Consider the following 20,095-nt stretch of genomic DNA (forward strand, 5'->3'; position numbering starts at 1 on the left):
CATCCATTCCTTTCTGACGTTGGCTTAAGGTGCAATAACAACGTTCAACACGTCCAAAAAAAAAAACCTTCAGCTTCAGTCCATCCATTGGAACTCAACTGGGCTGAATTGAAAGCGAATGAAACCCAGCCCTGGTAAACAAGAAGTCAAAGAGACAATCACAGTCAAGGCCTTACATTCACAGAGGCAGGAGAAAAAGTGCACAGTAAATAGAACAGTGGTGTGGTTTTGAGGCCACTGATGGATATTCTAGCTCACCATTCCCCGTGGGCTAGTATTATTTTTATTTTTTTTAAGTTGGAGCAACTTTTTTTTTATCGTTGGTTGATACATTCATCTGGCTTTGCTGCATCAACCACATAAGATGTTTTAAGAGAAGTTACTACCTGACTTCTGAGGAGGAGCTACTCCATTGCAATGACAAAGGTATATTAAAGAACAAAACAAAAGAAACAAGAACAACATAAACATCACATTAAATCCTGCTTACTCAAAATGTGAAAAGCATTGGATTCCCCCCCCCCCCCCACCCTCCTCAAACTCAAAAGGCTCGGTTTTAGGTCATTCTTCAAATTTACATTTTGAGGCTACAAACATTGGGTTTATGTGACGAAACATAAGAATTTGAAACAAAGAGAAATATGGCTTTTCAGGACAGGTCCAACCACAAGTAAAACCAGAATGACGTTTGAAAGCACACAAGCCCTCAATGAGCTCTTGTCTGACAAAATGTTTTTTGACCGTTTGAGGACATTTTTCTTGAGGAAACTTAAGCGTAGCCTGCAGGTAAAGAACTCCAAACTACGTTTCAATCCTTCAGCATAGCACACATCTGGCCCAGGATCAGTGGACATAATATGTCCACTGATCCTGGGCCAGATTAGTTGGGACATATTATGTCAGAACTAATCTGTCCCCAGCTGTGTGGTGCGAGGAGGCTAATACAACATTCATTCTTTTGATTTGAGGGAGATCTCTGTTGAGATGTACTCCCTAATCTAAGAGGCTTAATCCATGCTGGTGAAACAGTCTATAAGTCTTCAAGTAGGGTTCTCAAAAACCCTGAGAGCCTTCAACAGTGGTGGAAAGTAAGTAACAAAAGTGCTGTACTTGAGTACTTTAATGTTACTTGAGTATTTCCATTTCTCAGTATACTTTGAGGGTCAGTGGCATTATTCCGATGGCACGTTGGTCCGACTCTCCCAATTGCTAACCCTTTCCCTAACCCTACTCTCCGGTCCGACTCTCCCCATTGCTAACCCTTTCCCTAACCGCACGCAAAACCACGCTGTCCGACTAACGCGCCGTCATAACTTGAGTTACTAGTTAATTTGCAGAATTTAATTATGAATACAAAAGCCCAATTCTGCTGCATTTTGGGGCCAATTTGTCTATTTTTCAGACAAAAACTGAGATATCATTTGAAAAGGTTCGACAACGTATTTTTACTCAAGTAATCTGTCAAGCCTTTTACATGTAACAGAGTATTTCTATATTGTGGTGTTGCGACATTTACTCAATACTTTCAAGGAACTTCTTCCACCGCTGCAAGTCCTGGTGGTGAACTTGAATGGCCCAAATGGACTCTACGAACAGAACACCAAATCACCAACAGAGGGATGATAAAAGACACAGGGTAAAGAAAAGATAAGTGGATAAGTTGAATACGTTCTAACGATCCTGGCTTAAAGCCCCGTGTGGATAGAATCATGTACAAAAAAAAGACTACCCACAACCCCCCAAGTCTCATTTTATCTCTTCTATCCAATTAGTGCAGAAAGGAAGAATGGAAACTTTTTTTTTTTCCCCTCTTGCTTTATTCAGGCACAGCCATGGACGGCTCTTTGGGTGCACGCTTGCTCATTCCAGTGGGGCCCGAGGACCCCTTTGAGTGCTTTCACTCGTTAATATTTTCTCCATGAAGAGGACGACGACGAGAGGGAGAGAGAGAGAGAAGAAAATAAGAGGGCTAGAGGGATATAAATGCTTACTGCAGATTTTTATAAATGCAATGGGCTCCATTAACTAATTAGAAATATTAAAGGGTTTCAAAGTAATCTGTGATGGAGAAGGGAATGAGAACCAGCAAGGGGGTGGTGCGGGGGGGTTGATTTAAAAGCACCACATGACGAGACGCCAAACCATTTTTCCAAATCTTGCAAAAAGTTTGACAGAGACAGAGAGAGAAGGCGAGGGAGAGAGACAAACCTGCATGTGTAGCAGTATATAAATACTATCATATATCATTCTTGGATTTGAGTTAAAGACCTACATTGATTAGGGTGAGGCACAGGGCCGCTAGAATGACTCATAAAATCTGTAAATCATACACAAGCTCAGTCTATATTGCAGGCGGAGCCTGGGAGCGGAGAAAATGGGTATGCAAGCAAAAAAATAGCCACAAATGTAACAGTTGACTAAAGCAAAAAAACACAACTTTATGGAACGGAACAGTAATGCAAAGTCAGGGTTTACTTGAAGAGTAATTGAAAAGTACTATAAATATTGTCCAACGTATTAAAAAAATAAAAATAAGGGATATCGATGGAAATGTGGAAATGAATGACACCTTATGATTTAAGTCATTCTATAAGCTTAATTGAATCCTGGATGCCCAGCTATACAACATGGAGGCTATTGGCAATGCTGGTGAAGATATGTGTCTGTGTCGCTGTGTGTTGTGCACGTGAACGCATGTGTGTGTGTCTGTTCTGCCAAGAGATATGTCTTTCATCTGCTTTTGTACCTCCTCTCTACCTTCAGTCCAGACCTCAACCTGCCTGTTAGCCTTCCTCTCCCAGGAAAAAAACAACTAAATCTATCTTTAGCAAAAATAAGAAGAGGAGTGCTTTTTTTCCTCCTTCTTTTTTCCCTTTCATCTCCCTCCATCTCTGGTGCGCTCTTTGGAGGGAAAGGGAGCCTAGCTTAATGGACCCTCCGCTCCACAGAGAAAGCCATTTTACTCTCTCTCTCTCCCTCCCTCTCTCTCGTTCTCATCCTCTCTCTCTCTGCCATGTTTTTGGGAGCCGGTATTGATAGAAGGGGGGGGGGGGGGGGTTGGGGTATGATCAGCGAAATGAAGTAGTTGGCCGCGCACAACATGGTAGCCGGGAAGCACATGAAATTTGGTACAGATTTTGCAGAGAGCCTGCAAAGGACTGCTCACTCCAATAATACAATATGAACACCGTGCTTAAGATTAATTGTGTATGGTCACTATCTGTCAATCTATCTATCCATCTGCACACGCAGTAAACAGTAGAATAGTCATTTCACTGAAGACTGAAGTATTAGTATGAATAAACTTGCAAGCTACAGGCGATGGATACGATACGGCAAGAACTCAAATAGGCTTAATCACAAAGCAACAGGTGGTGGTAGCACGTCTTTGATGAGAGCTTCTCCTGCACAATGACGCAAAGAAACCTGATGACCGATTGACAGCAAGGGATCGCCAAACAATCACGATGTATCTAATGTTCACATTAACATCGGTGATTCGTGAGCAGGACTAGGGGGCTGTGGGTGGCATGATGGGGGTATGGGCGGGGTCTTCCTTCAACACTGAGACTGCAATAAAAACAACAATCATGTCTGTGCCACATGGGGAGTATTTAAATACATACTGGTTTCATTCCTTCCCAGTCAGACGTGTAGCAGCCATGGGACATACAATGTTTACTTTATACCGTTAACGGACTAGACAGGCATCAAATACATCCAGGCAACAAACAACACAGAGGACACAGTGTCCATAACAAGCGAGTGTGGTTGAAACGGCCTCGTTCTCCAACACAGGAGGAGGTAGTGGCTTTAAAACCAGAGAGAGAGAGCTAGGCCGTTTAACCACTTAAGCATTCGCTGGAAATTTAGTGAATGCTGGCGAATGCTTTAGCTGAAAATAGCAGATCGTCGATTGACAATACAAAAAAACTGAAAATACACTAGTAGAGACCCCTGAGGGACTCCACTCAACCACAATGGGATTTAAGTGGTTAAACACTCGGTTTCCCACATCTGAAAAATGCGTCGGAAAAAACAGACCCAGTAAGTGAGCAAAGTGGCTGTAGGTGTGTGCTTGTGCACATGCACGTGTGTATGTGTTAACGTGTGATTGCATATCTGTGAATGTGTGTGTGCGTGAGTGTGTGCGTGCATGCGCGCGTGTGTTTGCATTGGTGCCAGTTACCCCGTACCTGTGTGCATGCTTGTGTGTGGGTCAGCATTTTGAGTTGTCTGTGGGTGTATTGTTGTGCGATGCATGCATATCAGCCATTATTTGACATTTTGGATGACGTATATCGGCAATTATGCAGCGGATGGTTTGACGACGCTATGCATTGGGCATTGCAAACATCACATTGTGACAAGTGGTTGAATGAAACATTATTTGTGTGTATTTGTAAATATAGTAACATAGAAAATGTTATCAAATCCACGTTTTTCCCAAATTGATCAAAATAAATGTGCTTTGTGACCCCGTGCTCTAGTTTTAGTCTGTGGTTTAGGGCTGATCGGCATCGAGCCCAATAAAGTGGCATCAGTCTCTAGCGTGCTTGCATGCGTGCGTGCGTGTGTGTGTAGGGAGATATGTAAGCAGCCTGTTTTCCTCCCGTGTAAAACCAGAGCAGGGTGACAGCACAATGCTGATTTCTTTCTCTTCCTCACGGTCTGCAGCAGTGTGTGTGCGCATGTGTGTGTGTGTGTGTGTGTGTGTGTGTGTGTGTGTGTGTGTGTGCGCGCGCATGCGTGCATGTGTAGGTGTGTAGGTGGTAGTAGTGTGTGTGTCTGTCACGGCTGGTTGGGCCTCACTCACAGCACTGTGTGCTCTCTCTCTCGCTCTCTTTCTCTCAGTCAATCTATCTCTCTCGATTTATCGGACGTGCACGGACACACTCACGCTCGCACACAAAAGCACTGAGGGTTGTTTTTTTTTAAGTCGCAAACACTCTTGATGTCACGCATGGACGTGCACAGGCACACGTGTACGCACAAAATGTGTTTTCGTTCAATCACACAACAGGAACACACATGCATGCATCTCTCTCTATCTCTCTCCCTCTCTCCTTCTCCTTTAGAGCCTTTCCATAAATCCTTCCTCTATCAGAGTATTTGGAGGCAGACAGTGTCCGAGCCGCAGAGCCGAGCGAGACAGACCTATATCCTGGCATATATACTGCACTGATATTGATAGAAGAGCGTACCATAAACCATCGCCTCACAGGCATTTACTATAATCTGCTCACAACCTGATGCATGTACAACACAGAACGTCTGTCTGTAAAGGGTCAGGTCTCTTTCATGTCTGTCTGTGTGACCATGCGGAGCTCAGCCAGCGAGTCCATCACAGACAAGTCAATCAGTCTTTCGCCGGGGCCGGTCAGTCGGCCTCTCTGACCACAGCGAGCGATGTCAATAAAAAAGCTCATGTGGTTCGTTAAGCTCCCCGCCGACACCGCCATGGGAGATCTCTCATCCTTCGGGCTGGATGCTACCCAGCTACGGGAGCACCTGCTGGATAGAGTAACGTTGCATCCTTAAACGTGGATCACATCAGACATCAATGCATTGGGATTTGTAGTTCTGCAAGCAAAACCATCTGTCAATTCCCACTAACGTGAAACACCAGTGAAGGTACCCTCTATAATAGTTCATTCATTCGTTTTAGGGGCGGGGGGGGGGGGGTGTAATTGAGGTGGTGGGGGCTGTAGTTTCCAACATATCCCCTCCAGTGATTTCTGAAAGCTTCCCAATAAGTTGCACGATATAAAAACGTTAGCCCATCGGTTGTCTGGGCTGTTGTTGTTTTTTTGTCTCAACATTGGGCATTGTAGCTGTCATCCAGCCTGATGGTGAGCATGGGGTCGACGCCCGGCCCCACCAGCCCTCCGCCGCCACCTGGCGGGTACAGGTGGTTCTGGTTGGGGCTGTGGATGAGATTCTGGCACAGCAGCGTTTGGTTGTGGTAATAGCTCGGTTGAGGGTGCTGCTGACCGGGTGGTTGCGGCTGCTGCTGCTGGCCGCTGCTGCTGTGGTACGCCACCGAGTGATGGTGATGGTGGCTAGTGGAGGTCTTCTTGGTGGCCAGGTAGTAGCGGTGGCAGCACAGTATGGCCACGAGAGTCACAGTGGCCAGCAGCAAGAGGGCGCCGCCTCCCACCAACACATAGTACCAGTAGACGGGGATGTGCTGAACGGCCACTGTGTCTACTGTGGGCTCCACCCCAGACACGGCGCGCCCTGGAGGGTAGGAGGACACATTACAGGTCGGCTTGGTGGAATGCAGGGAGGCAGGCATGCAGACCGTATTTCTTTTTGGGGGAGGGGGAGGGGGAGTTGAATTGGTCCTGGGGCTGAGTGAGCTAAAGTTATCTTTCCGTTTGTCTGTGAGTTAACATTGCAATAAGGAATAAAGCAGCTTGGTCTCCTGCTAAGCCGTCAGAACTCAGATTAGGGTGAACAACCATGTTGACTCAATGCAGTCTGTCTGGACTGAAAGAACTGTTAGAATATTAACCTTAACCTTAACTCTGACCTTGGCCAAAATAACTATGCCTGACATTAACCAAATGTCTAACCTTCACTGTAAACAATATAACTATATAGCTAACCTCAACCAATAGGACCATGCCCTATCACCTTAATCATAACTAAGTTAACTAACAATAACCAAAAATAACAGTGCCTAACCATTACCAAATAATAGTGAAGGTCTTATAATTACTGGCAGATTGAGTCAACTCGACATGGTATACATTCTGACAGGTTTATTGTGAGACCAGAATAGCAGCAAGAGATCGTCAGCTCAATTACAGACAGAAGGGGAACAATTTGTTCCCCTTTATCTTAAAGGGACACTTCATCCCTTTTGCATCCAGATCTTATTTTAATGATGTTTGGGAGACAAGAAACACTTTCCTGGGGGTTTTTATGTGGGTAATATGTGTTTTTAGATATTTCAGTATTTCCAAGTGTTCGTGATGTCATCGACACTGGGCTCACTTCCTTCCTGGACTACAATTCCCATGATGCTTTGGTGCACTACTCCTCCTTGTGCATAGGGGGAGGGCTGTCTTACTGAGACAACCTGTAGTCCAGGAAGTAAGTGAGCCCAGTGTCCATGACATCATGTCCATGACATCATGGACACTTGGAAATACTAAAATATCTAAAAACACAACTTACCCACATAAAAACCCCAAGAAAGTGTTTCTTGTCTCCCAAACATCATTAAAATAAGATCTGGTTGCAAAAGGGGTGAAGTGGCCCTTTAATCCATACTGAATACGGATCATCACAAAGACCACAATGACAAAGATCAAGTTTAGCTCACTGTCCCAAACACCTACACAACTAAGTGTATTATAACTGTCCCAAACACCTACACAACTAAGTGTATTATAACTGTCCCAAACACCTACACAACTAAGTGTATTATAACTGTCCCAAACACCTACACAACTAAGTGTATTATAACTGTCCCAAACACCTACACAACTAAGTGTATTATAACTGTCCCAAACACCTACACAACTAAGTGTATTATAACTGTCCCAAACACCTACACAACTAAGTGTATTATAACTGTCCCAAACACCTACACAACTAAGTGTATTATAACTGTCCCAAACACCTACACAACTAAGTGTATTATAACTGTCCCAAACACCTACACAACTAAGTGTATTATAACTGTCCCAAACACCTACACAACTAAGTGTATTATAACTGTCCCAAACACCTACACAACTAAGTGTCTTATTAATATTCAAGTGTCTTATTATGTCTGGGAATTGGTATTATGTCTGGGAATCTGTCATTGGTGATTCATGTCTTTTACTAGTTGTACATTTTTGATTATTTGATGCAAACAGCACAGGCATTAGCTGCACATTGACAAGGCAGAGGCTCATGCCATGCTGGCCCTTGGGATTCGATTGGTCGATGCAAAAGCCTTGATTATGCAGTGATTGGCTGTCTTTGATTGAGCCGGGGTTGGGGTGTGGGGGGATGTTAAGTGGTTGTAGCTTTTGTAAGAAGCAGCTTGTTTTGATCGTGGCCAGATCAGACCGAATGACACACGTGACAGACGCGGACGGAGTGGGTGGAAGAAAAAGAGGAAATAAGAGGGACACCAGGGGAGGGACACCAGGGGAGAGAGAGACGAGGGACACCAGGGGAGAGAGAGACGAGACAAAGCAAGGAGGAGGACGCAGAAATGAAAGGAATGGGTAATAGGGAAAGGGATGCGAGAGAGAGAGAGAGAGAGAGAGAGAGAACGCTAATCCAGCCATGATATCTTTAATCCTGCATTAAAGGGTCTGTCTGAATCTTCAATACTCAGTTAACCCTCGGTGAAAAGAGAGGTAGCAGAAAGAAAGAGGGAGGGGCGGGGCAGAGACAGAAAGAAAGAAAGATGTAGTACTGAGAAAGAAGGAAGCAAAACAAGAAAGACTCAAACAAGGACGAGAGGGAAAGAAAAGAGAGAACATGCTTGAGAAAGAGAGAAAGAGAGAGAGATACTGGAGACACTTGAGAGAAAATGTGAAGAAGGCGGATATAGAAGCTGGAGAAAATGAAGCGTATTAAAAAAGAACGAGGCAATGGAACGAGGCTAGTATAGACAAAACACCAAACCTCAAGGAAACAAACTGGCTTCTTTTTTAAAAGTTCAGACGTACTCTTTAAGGGGTTTAAGCCGGGACTTTGATTGTAAAGCTGCGCTCTGAGCAGCCAAGCACAGGGAGCCTTCCCACAAGTGGATTAAGACAGAGATGATTTCTCCACGGCTGCAAATTGACCCCTAGCTGCCTCGCATGTTTTTAGATCTGAGCGAAAGAGCGGGAGAACTTGGTGGGGGAGGGAGAAAGTTCCACAAGAGTGAATTCTCTAAGGTGAACTGAAAGAGGGAAAAAAGGGTATTGCTTAAAAAGGTGATTAGACGTATACGTTTTTTCTTAATTAACACAACTTTCCTTCTCTGAGCAGAGCGCGTCCCTCTCGTTGATAAGATATATTTGAAATCTGTGAGGCTGGCCAAGGATTTAAAGAAAAAGGTGAAATAAGATACTTTAAAGTCAGGATTAATTTGCCAGAAGTGGAGTTACAAGTGAATTTTCTGGGTGGTCAACTTGGGCTGTGTGTGTGTGTGTGTGTGTGTGTGTGTGTGTGTGTGTGTGTGTGTGTGTGTGTGTGTGTGTGTGTGTGTGCGCATGCATTTGCATGTCTCCAGCATGCATGGCCGGTCGGACTGTCAGCCTTCTCTTCCCACAAGCCAAACGCCTCCCTGATTGCCACGGATACCAAGCCGCCAGCGTGCCACGGTCGATTAACCAACTCAGCAGACAAACTGACATTGTTCGCTCACTTGAAAAAAGTTGCTTATCTTAGCTTCACAACATATTTTGGAATGATCTCCCCCCCTTTGAGCCACAGACCACCATTTGATGAGATTTAGCCTCACTCAGACCCAAAACGTAGAATATTTGGTTGCCGTTCGAGAACATTTGGTCCACAATTCCATGCTGCATTGATGTGGTAGGCTACCATTAGGAGAGATAACCTGGCAAATGTTGATCAAAATATTTGTCTACATTCTCTAATATGTAGACTTTTTGTAAATTAAGTAGCTAATGCAGATGTTTAACAATAATTTAAACTCTTGAGAGTGTAAAATGAAAACCAAATGGACCTGCAAGGATCCATTTGGTTTCAGTTTACGCTGTCAATATCTACAGTAATATCTAAGAGCTCATTTGGTTACCAACTCTATCATTTAGCTGGGGACCACCTGGAACCCCCTCAAGGACCTGACTGGTTGAAAACCACTGCTCTACTGAAAACACATCGCATAGATGTTGGGACAAACTCCAGGACCATTATATTCAGAATCCATAATGTGTATGTATGCTACGACATGTGCACTGTTTGTTATGCAGGGCACACATCTGGAAGTCTTCCTGGTAAAGAAATGGAAAACCACGTCCACCCACACATAAACACACATATCCATTGGTGCACGGCTAAAGGCTTCTTCGACCTCGTCTGACCCGATCTCCAAAATACACATTTTTGAAGCACCATTTGCACAGACGTCGACTAAAACTATGACGAAACATTTTCATCGACTACCTTTTTTCACTGACAACAACTACCGGTAAATCAAAACTAAATTCAAAACTAAGCTATGATGAGTAAAACTAAGACTAAACATATTGACAATTTCATCAACAAAACATAGACTAAAGGTTATAGGGAGGGACTAGTGGAGAAGACGAGATCCTAAAGAACTAAAAGACTAGACATTTTATGTTTGGTTGTGCTCGGGTGTTATGCTGTTATGGCTGAAAATAGCTGATCTACAAGCTCACAACACGCAGAGTTTAGGAACCCTTCAGGCATTAGAGGATCCAGGACCATAGTTTAGGAACCCTTCAGGCATTAGAGGATCCAGGACCATAGTTTAGGAACCCTTCAGGCATTAGAGGATCCAGGACCATAGTTTAGGAACCCTTCAGGCATTAGAGGATCCAGGACCATAGTTTAGGAACCCTTCAGGCATTAGGCCAAACACTTGAGGTGGATTAGAAGTGGGCTTTGTTCAGCACTCAAGGTTTTTTTTTGTTTTAGACTTTGTCATCCTGGGCAGTGGTATTTATTTACGTTCTACTGAGTTGAATGGGGTGAACCAAACCATGAACTTCTCAAGTGTCTGCTGGCATTCAAAGAATGTTTTTGATCTGAACTTGATACGGTAGAGAGAGCTGACTGGCTTGATCTCCGTTTAGAGGCTTGACTGAGCGCTCTCTAAAAACCGGCGCAACCTCGAGTTCTCCATCCAAACGCTGTGGAAAACATAGTGGCAAAGTTGTATTGGAATTTCCCACATGATCTCCCACCACGCAGCATCACTGAAGTGCAGCCGATGAATACAAGAATAACTTCAACAGATCCATGAACAAATGAAAGACCCTGCAGTACAATTAAACTGACTATGTCCAGCATATGGGTAAAGTAAATGCCATTGACCATGAATGGACAATTTTGAGTGTTTGTGTAAACACAAACATTGAGTAACACAAACATTGAAGACGAAGGTGAGGACGCGAATTCTGATTGGCCGGAATGAGATGATGATTTATGATGATAAGAGCACACGGGTGAGAAGTTATCATAATAATAGGCTATCATAACCATTATTATAATAACCATAGGGTAGGCCTGTCAATTATTACATAATCGCCTAATCACAATTATTTGAGACAATTATATTTGCATAATCATCAATCGTTTCCATGTTGAAAAATGATCAAATCAAAAATAGCAGAAATAGCACTCAGAACCCCTGTTCTGAGTGGACCCAGTATACCTGCTGTACATTTAGGCCCCAACCCAGAGTTTCTAAACTACAGATAATAGGGCTGTATTTTGCGTGGTCGAGTACCAGGTCTTATTCCCTAACTTGAGTAAACTGAAGACCTGGAGGCGTGATCAATGCTCTTTGGCCACTCAGAATAGCCAAATGTCATTGATCCAGGTCCAGGTTGATCCAGGTCTTTAGTTTACTCAAGTTAGGGAATAAGACCTGGTACTTAAGACAAGCAAAATACAGCCCTAGCTAGAGTCTAAAGCACCTTTCAGTGTGCCATGTGTGAGAATCAAGTGGAAACTAAGACAAATCCAAGGGAAGAATGAGAGGCTGCCAACTTACTGAGCTGAATGGAAGAGAGGAGGAAGAAGAGAGGATAAGAAAGGGAGAGACGAGGTATTAGAAGAGAGGAGATGTTGAGATGGTGAAACATGAGAAGAGAAGAGAAGAGAAGAGAAGAGAAGAGAAGAGAAGAGAAGAGAAGAGAAGAGAAGAGAAGAGAAGAGAAGAGAAGAGAAGAGAAGAGAAGAGAAGAGAAGAGAAGAGAAGAGGTCAGAAAGAGGAGAATTCTACTCTATTCTAACTTCATTAGAAGGAGGGATGGATGGAAATAAAACAATGGATAAAGACTGCCCCTCGTGATCCATCTGCACAATTACATTCCCGCAACCAAACTGTGCTGTACTCCTGCGGCGCCCTGGGACATTATTTACCATTCAAACCAATAAAACGCTGCACGGCCATTACATTATTCATGTTGTAATCGACTGTGGGTGCCAAGGGCGTGCAATCACAAAGGGTCACCCATCGACAAAATGACTATGCTCTCTGTCATATGCTATGCACCCCTGCACCTCCTACCAGTATCTATAGTGACTATGCTCTCTGTCATATGCTATGCACCCCTGCACCTCCTACCAGTATCTATAGTGACTATGCTCTCTGTCATATGCTATGCACCCCTGCACCTCCTACCAGTATCTATAGTGACTATGCTCTCTGTCATATGCTATGCACCCTAGCACCTCCTACCAGTATTGTGACTATGCTCTCTGTCATATGCTATGCACCCCTGCACCTCCTACCAGTATCTATAGTGACTATGCTCTCTGTCATATGCTATGCACCCTAGCACCTCCTACCAGTATCTATAGTGACTATGCTCTCTGTCATATGCTATGCACCCCTGCACCTCCTACCAGTATCTATAGTGACTATGCTCTCTGTCATATGCTATGCACCCTAGCACCTCCTACCAGTATAGTGACTATGCTCTCTGTCATATGCTATGCACCCTAGCACCTCCTACCAGTATCTATAGTGGACTATGCTTCTTAAACATTTTAATGTCAATGGCCCCATATTGATTGTATATCGTATTTGGCCGCCGAACCCCGTGTGAAAAGATTTTGTGTCGGGCGCCCCCATAAGGGAGGATTTGTGTGTAAGTCGTTTCAAAACTGTGAACAGTGAACATTTATCTGGGGTCCTCGTGGAACCCTCTCAACAACCCCTGGGGTTACTGCCGGGTCACTTTGAGAGAACCACTGATCTGTGAGAGAAATACCAACCCAAGAAATACAAGTATTACAGCAGCTCCGTAAATCGACATAATGTATGCCAAACATAAAAAAGAAAGGCTCAGAGAATCACATTGTCCTCCATATATGCTATATATATATATATATATACTGCAGCCAAAACCCAGAACGTTGTTGCTGTGCTGTCGTAATTGTGGCTTTAGCGTGCACTGTTGCTGCAGCGACAATTATTATAAATAATTCAGCTCCTGCCGATGCCGCTGTGATGAGCAATCATGTGGAGTTGCTGGTGTTGTTTCATGTCCCCCCCAGCGAGGAAGGATCGGGGGTTCCATAACCGGGGAGTTATCAGTCCAGCATGCAGGGATGGCATGCTGAAACATAATGCACTGAAATGCCATCCAAAACATTGCCGATTTGCAATGTTGTCCATGTTTGAGTCGTTTTCTCAAGTTGCAAAAAATACGTATAGAATCAACGACATAGCCCCGGGTGTGCAACCATTCAATGCATACATATTACGCATACTTGCATGTAAAGAAATGCATGACTGGCATATACTGTGTGAACAAGTTGGATTTAGATGACTTTAGGATAGTTTCGGGTGCCATTAGCTACTATTAGCTACTACAGATTTATATTTATTATTTTTCTCATTTGATAGGCACATCAGTTTTGCTCCTTTACATAACAAGATATCTGTCTATAAGCACCAGACAGCTCTCTTGTAATGTTAATGTGAATGGGCTCCTCATAATATGGGTATAACATAATGATTTCATTGCATTGTAGTGACTCGTGACTCGAGTGAACTCGGTGGGGTTGGAGTCCCGAGTCCCTTGGTCCAAGACCGAGTCAAGTCAAATTAAGGGCGAGACCGAGACAAGACCGAGTGAATGAAAATGTGGAGACGAGACTGGACTCGAGACGAGTCAATGACTCGAGTACTACAACACTATAGCTACTACGTGTGCTTCAGGGTCTTTGAGTGAGAGGCAGATACTGTGTAGCTACATCAGTTGCTCCTGAGATCAAGAGATCATGTTGAATATTGTGGATAGAGTGTTCATAACAAAGGTTACTCAGGGCCAGGGCAGCGCTGCCAGCTGAGCTTAGCAACAAGCAGGAAGCACAGACGTTTGGCAACAGGAAGTAAGAACGGGGAAGCACAGGAAGTACAACTCACCAGTCATGTCAGGAGGGAAAACAGGGAAGGGCTCTGTAAGAGAGAGAGAGAGAGAGAGAGAGAGAGAGAGAGAGAGAGAGAGAGAGAGAGAGAGAGAGAGAGAGAGAGAGAGAGAGAGAGAGAGAGAGAGAGAGAGAGGAAAACGTTAATAGATGGAAGCAGATGCAAAAGCAATTCTTATGCAAAGATCAGGCCATGAAATGTTTTACTTGTTTTACTTAAGTAAAAGTGTCAATACTGCAATGTGGAAATACTTTACGGATAGTAAAAGTCCGGAATTCAAAATTGACTTGAGTAGAGTAAAAGTAAAATATTTGGATCAGAGATGTATGGAGTAGAAGTAAAAAATATTGGAAATAAACAGAGCGGTGGTAGACTATGGACTGACATGACTGATCTCTGGAGGTGAAATGTATAAAAGTGGATATTCGTGGAGTGGCTCCAGGCCGTCTATGTAACTGTACAGATTAGTGTATTGGTTATAACGATAATATTATACATCTTTCAAAACTGAGTAACAGAATGAAAACACTGTACTCTTGTGTCAACTTTCTCAAAATAACGAATCATGCAGGCCTATAATAAAAATGTTCACAATCTGGTTTCATATAGTAATGCTAATGCAGCACCACCAAACTCTTTCCAGGAAATTAAAGGACCACATCACCACTTTTCAACCTATCTTCATATAATAGGTCCTCACTAATAATCATGAAAAAAAATGGCACAATTTTTTCTACTCAGTATGTGTCTCATAGGAGGGCTGTGGGCAGTTCAGAAACCGTCTTCCAGTGACATCATCGATGGGGAATACAAGCTAATAGAAACGGCAGGCTTTCTAGTCCTGAAAAGTTTCAATGCGAAAATGGAAGCCATCGTTCTCACGATAATGAAAATCGAAATATGTTTGTAAAAAGATCTTGTTTAAAAAAAATCTGCCTAATGATGATGTCACTGGTTTCTAAACTGCCCACAGCCGTCCTATTAGACACAGACTGAGTAGAAAAAAATGATTATGATTATGATTATTAGTGAGGAGTGAGGACCTATTATATGAAGATAGGTTGAAAAGTGGTGAAGTGGTCCTTTAAGAAAACCTTATATTTGTTTAAAACGCAATGCAATACTGCCTCGTCAAAGTTGGTATTGTGACTTTATATATTGTCAATATTACTTGCAGGAGAGGGGTGGGGGTGGGATTTGAGGGTGAAATGGAGGGTCCAAGGGTGTCCAATACCATTGATTTATGGAGAAAAGAAATGTTGTGAGTTAGGTGGTTTCTGCCCGTCAGCAGAGATATGCTATTTTCTACATTGTTTCTTTCTGTGTGGGAGAGCCAAGCCGTGACTGAATGGCTATAATAACCCCTACGGTTGGTAGCGTAATGCTAGCCATTGAGCTTCAAAGGCCCTCTGGTTAAAGTGCACAATACCAGAGGGAAAGGCATGTGTTCTCACTATGTAGCATGACACATGACACATGTTCCTGATTTGTATTCCGTGTTCCCATCCCCTAGGTGAGACCTAGCACGTTGCCCCGGCCTTTTGTTGGACCAAAAGAAATGCTTACGCTTGCTAAAGCCGTGTTAATGCCACATGAGACAGGGTGCAAATATTGCAACGCTATGACTTAGTAAACGTCGATACGTCCTGGGACGTTTTCGTGGGGGCAATTACATCTCTCCAGTATACAGATGAGGCCTCTGACCACTATAGTGATTAAAAAGTAATATATTCTACCGTAGGCCAATTGTAAAAAATAAAATAAAAAAAAATCACGGCTTTTTGAGAAAATCAATAAAGATTTGTAGAGGCCTAAAGGCCATAGCTGTCTCTGGATGATAGTTATAGAGAGCTAAAGAGGAAAGAGTGAGCTAACTGGTCAGGAGGAAAGCAAGAGTCTTCCTCCTAGAAGAGCTTTCTATTTATCTTAATTGTCTTTCTCCTCCCTCTCATCCAGTGTTGATTTTGTTGAATAAAACTATGACGAAAAATGTTTGTCAACTACCTTTTATCACTGACGGGAAAAATATATATAAAGAAAAACTATATGATGAGTATATGATGTTTAGGGAAGGACTAGTGGAGATCCAGTAGAACATAACTAAAAGTCATTTTATGTTTGGTTGCGCTCGGGTGTTGCGCTCGGCTATTTTCAGAGCGCAATCAAGTCTAAAATCATAGACTTGAGTTGATTAAATCAACTGTAGATTTTGTCGACTAAAGTCTAAACAAAAAAAAAACTAAATGGAATTATATTAAAAAAACTATGATTAAAACTAACCAAACTTGCTGTCATAATCAACTACTACCTCTCTCTCTGAGAGCGAGTGTTGGCTATTTGTCAGCCAGACACGCTGGAGGGCATGGAAGAAGAAGGAGGGATGAAAGAAAGGGGGGCCGGGCCGGAGGGGAGGTGGCCGTAAAACGAGTCGAGGATAGATGGAGCAGAGAGAAGATGGAGAGGAGAACGGAAAGGAGGGGTGGAGAGAAAGAGAGGCGGACGTGAGAGGAAAAGGCTGAGATTTACTGGTGTTTATTAGTTGCCGGGGGACGTGTGACATATATTCTGAGAGAGAGAGAGAGAGAGAGAGAGAGAGAGAGAGAGAGAGAGATGAAAGAGAGATGGAAATGGAGGGGGGAGCAGAGAGGGTGAAAGGGAGAGAGAGAGAGAGAGAGAGACAGAGAGAGACACAGAGAGAGAGAGATAGAGATTGAGATTGAGAGACAGAAAGAGAGGAGATTGAACTGAAAACAATAATAAGATGAGTAGAGAGAGAGAGAGAGACAGAAGGAGTCAAAGTCATGGGCTCCATCTTGTGCCAGCCTGCGTGCGTGCGTGCGTACATGTGCTTGTGCGTGTGTGCGTGCGTGCATGCATGCATTTAGCTAACTAGCCAATTCTGTCCTGCTGTGCAGAGCAAACCACTGCTCCACTGCATTAAATGATAAGAATATTCTCTTTACTTCACATCAAAACAACTATGTGCGTGCATCCGTGCGTGACTGCGTGCGTGCGTGCATACATGTTTGTCAAAGTCATGACAGTCAAACTAAAACATTAGGATGGTTGGAGTCAGTTCATATCATGCCTGTCGAGTCTAGACTGTGTAGCACAACAGAACTGTTTTCAAATCACAATACACTTTCATTCTCTGTGTGTTTGTGTATGTGTGTGTTTGTGTGTGTGCGTGCGTGCGTTTGTATGTGTGTTTGTGTGTGTGTGTGTGTGTGTGTGTGTGTGTGTGTGTGTGTGTGTGTGTGTGTGTGTGTGTGCGTGCGTGCGTGTAGAGAGAAGTTGCTCAGTAAAATGGTTGATGGCCTAGCTGAGCATGGCTTCCTACCAGGTACTGGAGCGAGAGAGAGAGAGAGAGAGAGAGAGAGAGAGAGAGAGAGAGAGAGAGAGACACTTGGATGACGGAGAGAGGATGGTAGAGGAAGAGAAAGAGAGAGAGAGAGAGAAATAATGAAAGATAGATTAGGATCCATGCCCAGCGGCCATTTGTGGCCTACTTTCTGCTTTGTTTTGCTTCTTGTGAACGAGAAACATTATGAGGTTTCCCCCCTTCTCTCTCTCTGGTGAGAGCATAGCTTAAAGCGTCTATGGGGAAATAGTGAGATGGTAGGAGGGGTGGAGAGGAGAGACAGACTGATACAGACTGATCAAATGATAAACAGGCAGACACAGACAGACAGACAGACAGACAGACAGACAGACAGACAGACAGACAGACAGACAGACAGACAGACAGACAGACAGACAGACAGACAGACAGACAGACAGACAGACAGACAGACATGAGACTTACGTGTGCACTGTTCCAGCTCTATGGTGTTGCTCATGTGAATGTTGTCTATCCTGATGTGGCCTCTGGTGCCATGTTCAAAAAACCCTTCGAACACCACCTGAAAAGAGAGAGTCTTTAGATCAGTGCTGCTCAACGTGGGGGGTCTTGGGGACTGTATGAAAATAACCAAATGGACTCTTCCTAGTCCATTTAGGTTCTGTTTGTATCGTATCAAGAGTTAAAATACCACTATGGGTTTTACGGGGCAGATTTGAGTTTCAAAGGAAAGAAACAGCCCATTATGGGTGGGACGTTTGTATTTTGTAGGGCCGTAGTTCATTTTAAAGATAGAGTGCAGTGATTTCCATCCCTAAAACATGATCATCAGGTACTATGATTATACTAGGAGAAAGAGTTTTTCAAAAAGAAAAGTGTACAGAAAGTGTTAAAATTATGTTTTTATGTGGCCCCACCCACCAGTTCATTAAGGGTGCATTTGGAACTTCGCTGTGAGCGCAATGGTGTGTCCTCTTGTCATTAATTTATTCGAAAATCTAGTGCGCTGCACCCCAGGTGTGCCGAGTACCTGCACCCACCGACCCTACTCAGAAGTTGGAGTTGTCTACTACTTCAAAATTCCAACCACACATGGGGGTCCATTAGAGTAATGTTAACTCCATAGACACATACAAAACAGAAAAAGTACAAAGATCACAGCACTCCATCTTTCTTGTGTCCTGGCTTGTGGATCAATACAACTAACGTATCACGATGAAAGCTAACTTAACAAGGTTTTTGAAGATGTTTTAAATAAATAATAACAAAAAACTAAATGTATAGGAAACAAAAAAGAAAAGATCCCACTGTCTGGGGAACCAGTGGAGGACAGAAGCCGTACCTGGTACTCGCGGGGGCTCTGCGGCAGGATGGTGCGTCCCTCCCTCCAGTGTGGGCCCTGGTCCCCCCGCAGCGCCCACAGCAGCGTCTCCTCCTGCTGGTCGTCGCGCAGCAGCACCCGCAGGCTGGCCTGCGTGTCGCCCTGCAGCTGGTAGTAGAAGAGGAGGCACAGGGGCCCCCGCTCGGGGGCCACCTCAGGGCTCAGCAGGCGGGCCCGCTGCCGCTGGGTGTGGGCGCCCGCGTCCAGGTGGAGGTAGTTCCCCGAGAAGTCTGGAGGGAGCGATGGAGAGAGAGAGAGAGAGAGAGGCTGTTAGACGGAATCCAGAGTCTCTTGTCTCTCTTTGTGAGGACCGTTTTCCTCATGGTGTTCATAAGAGGAACGGTTAAATTATTCTATTTAAAAAAAATAGAAACGGGGGAGAAAAGGAAAATATTTGGGGAGTTAGGCTGTGTTCACACTGGCAGTCGGGTACAACATATACAAAGCCACAGAGCATATTTGTAGCTTTGTATCTTTGTAGTTTGTTAGTTGAGATAAAAAACAAACTAGGACATAAATGAATGAATTACATAGAGCTGTGTGAGTTGAGAAGGAGCCAGGCTGAGCCATTGAACGATCAATGCACTAATGAAGCAGGATGTAGTGTTTGTTTGGAGCTTAAAGCATCAGTGGCTTTACTCTGTGGTACACAAGCTTAACCACAAGCTGGACGCACATTTCATCATGGTTTGTAAGGGCTATGGGCGCACAGACAGACAGCAATGCAAGGACCCACGTGCTCTACCGATAGTGTGTGTAAACATGCACACACGCACGCTCGCGCGCGCGCGCGCGCACACACACACACACACACACACACACACACACACACACACACACACACACACACACACACACACACACACACACACACACACACACACACACACACACACACACACACATCCTTAATCATTGTGATTGCTAACGCCTCGTTCAAGGAAAGAGAGGGAAAGACAGAATGCAGAAAACACTTAAGACAGAGATAAGTGTTTTACTGCATGACACCATGTCTAAACAGCCATACTGTACACATCAGAACACTGCTGTGTTTGTGCACAGGACAATCATCAACATTAATGTAACCCTGGGTAAATATTATCCATATTGTAACTATACTGTAGGACCTAATTAAAAATGTATCAATTAAATTAACACTGGGCATAAATCTATCTATCAATCTATCTATCTACAGTACGCCTATGTTTAGGTGGCGGAAATCGCTAGACAGTACAGTAGGTACCTGATGATAAGATTCAATTCCGATTCAGAGGGC

The 20,095-nt window shown here is 43.8% G+C and overlaps 1 protein-coding gene across 1 annotated transcript in view; it reads right to left on the reverse strand.

Annotated features, from left to right (window-relative positions):
* Positions 1 to 20,095, reverse strand: part of LOC308331195 (neuropilin-2-like) — a 136,787-nt gene that overhangs the window by 12,320 nt on the left and 104,372 nt on the right. The window contains 3 exon segments of the mRNA XM_080786443.1: positions 14,096 to 14,128; positions 17,904 to 18,000; positions 18,781 to 19,049. Of these exon segments, the coding sequence (XP_080642569.1) occupies positions 14,096 to 14,128; positions 17,904 to 18,000; positions 18,781 to 19,049 (399 nt within the window).

The sequence above is a fragment of the Protomyctophum bolini genome (assembly GCF_963924005.1).
Source record: "Protomyctophum bolini genome assembly, chromosome: 16".
NCBI lineage: Eukaryota > Metazoa > Chordata > Actinopteri > Myctophiformes > Myctophidae > Protomyctophum > Protomyctophum bolini.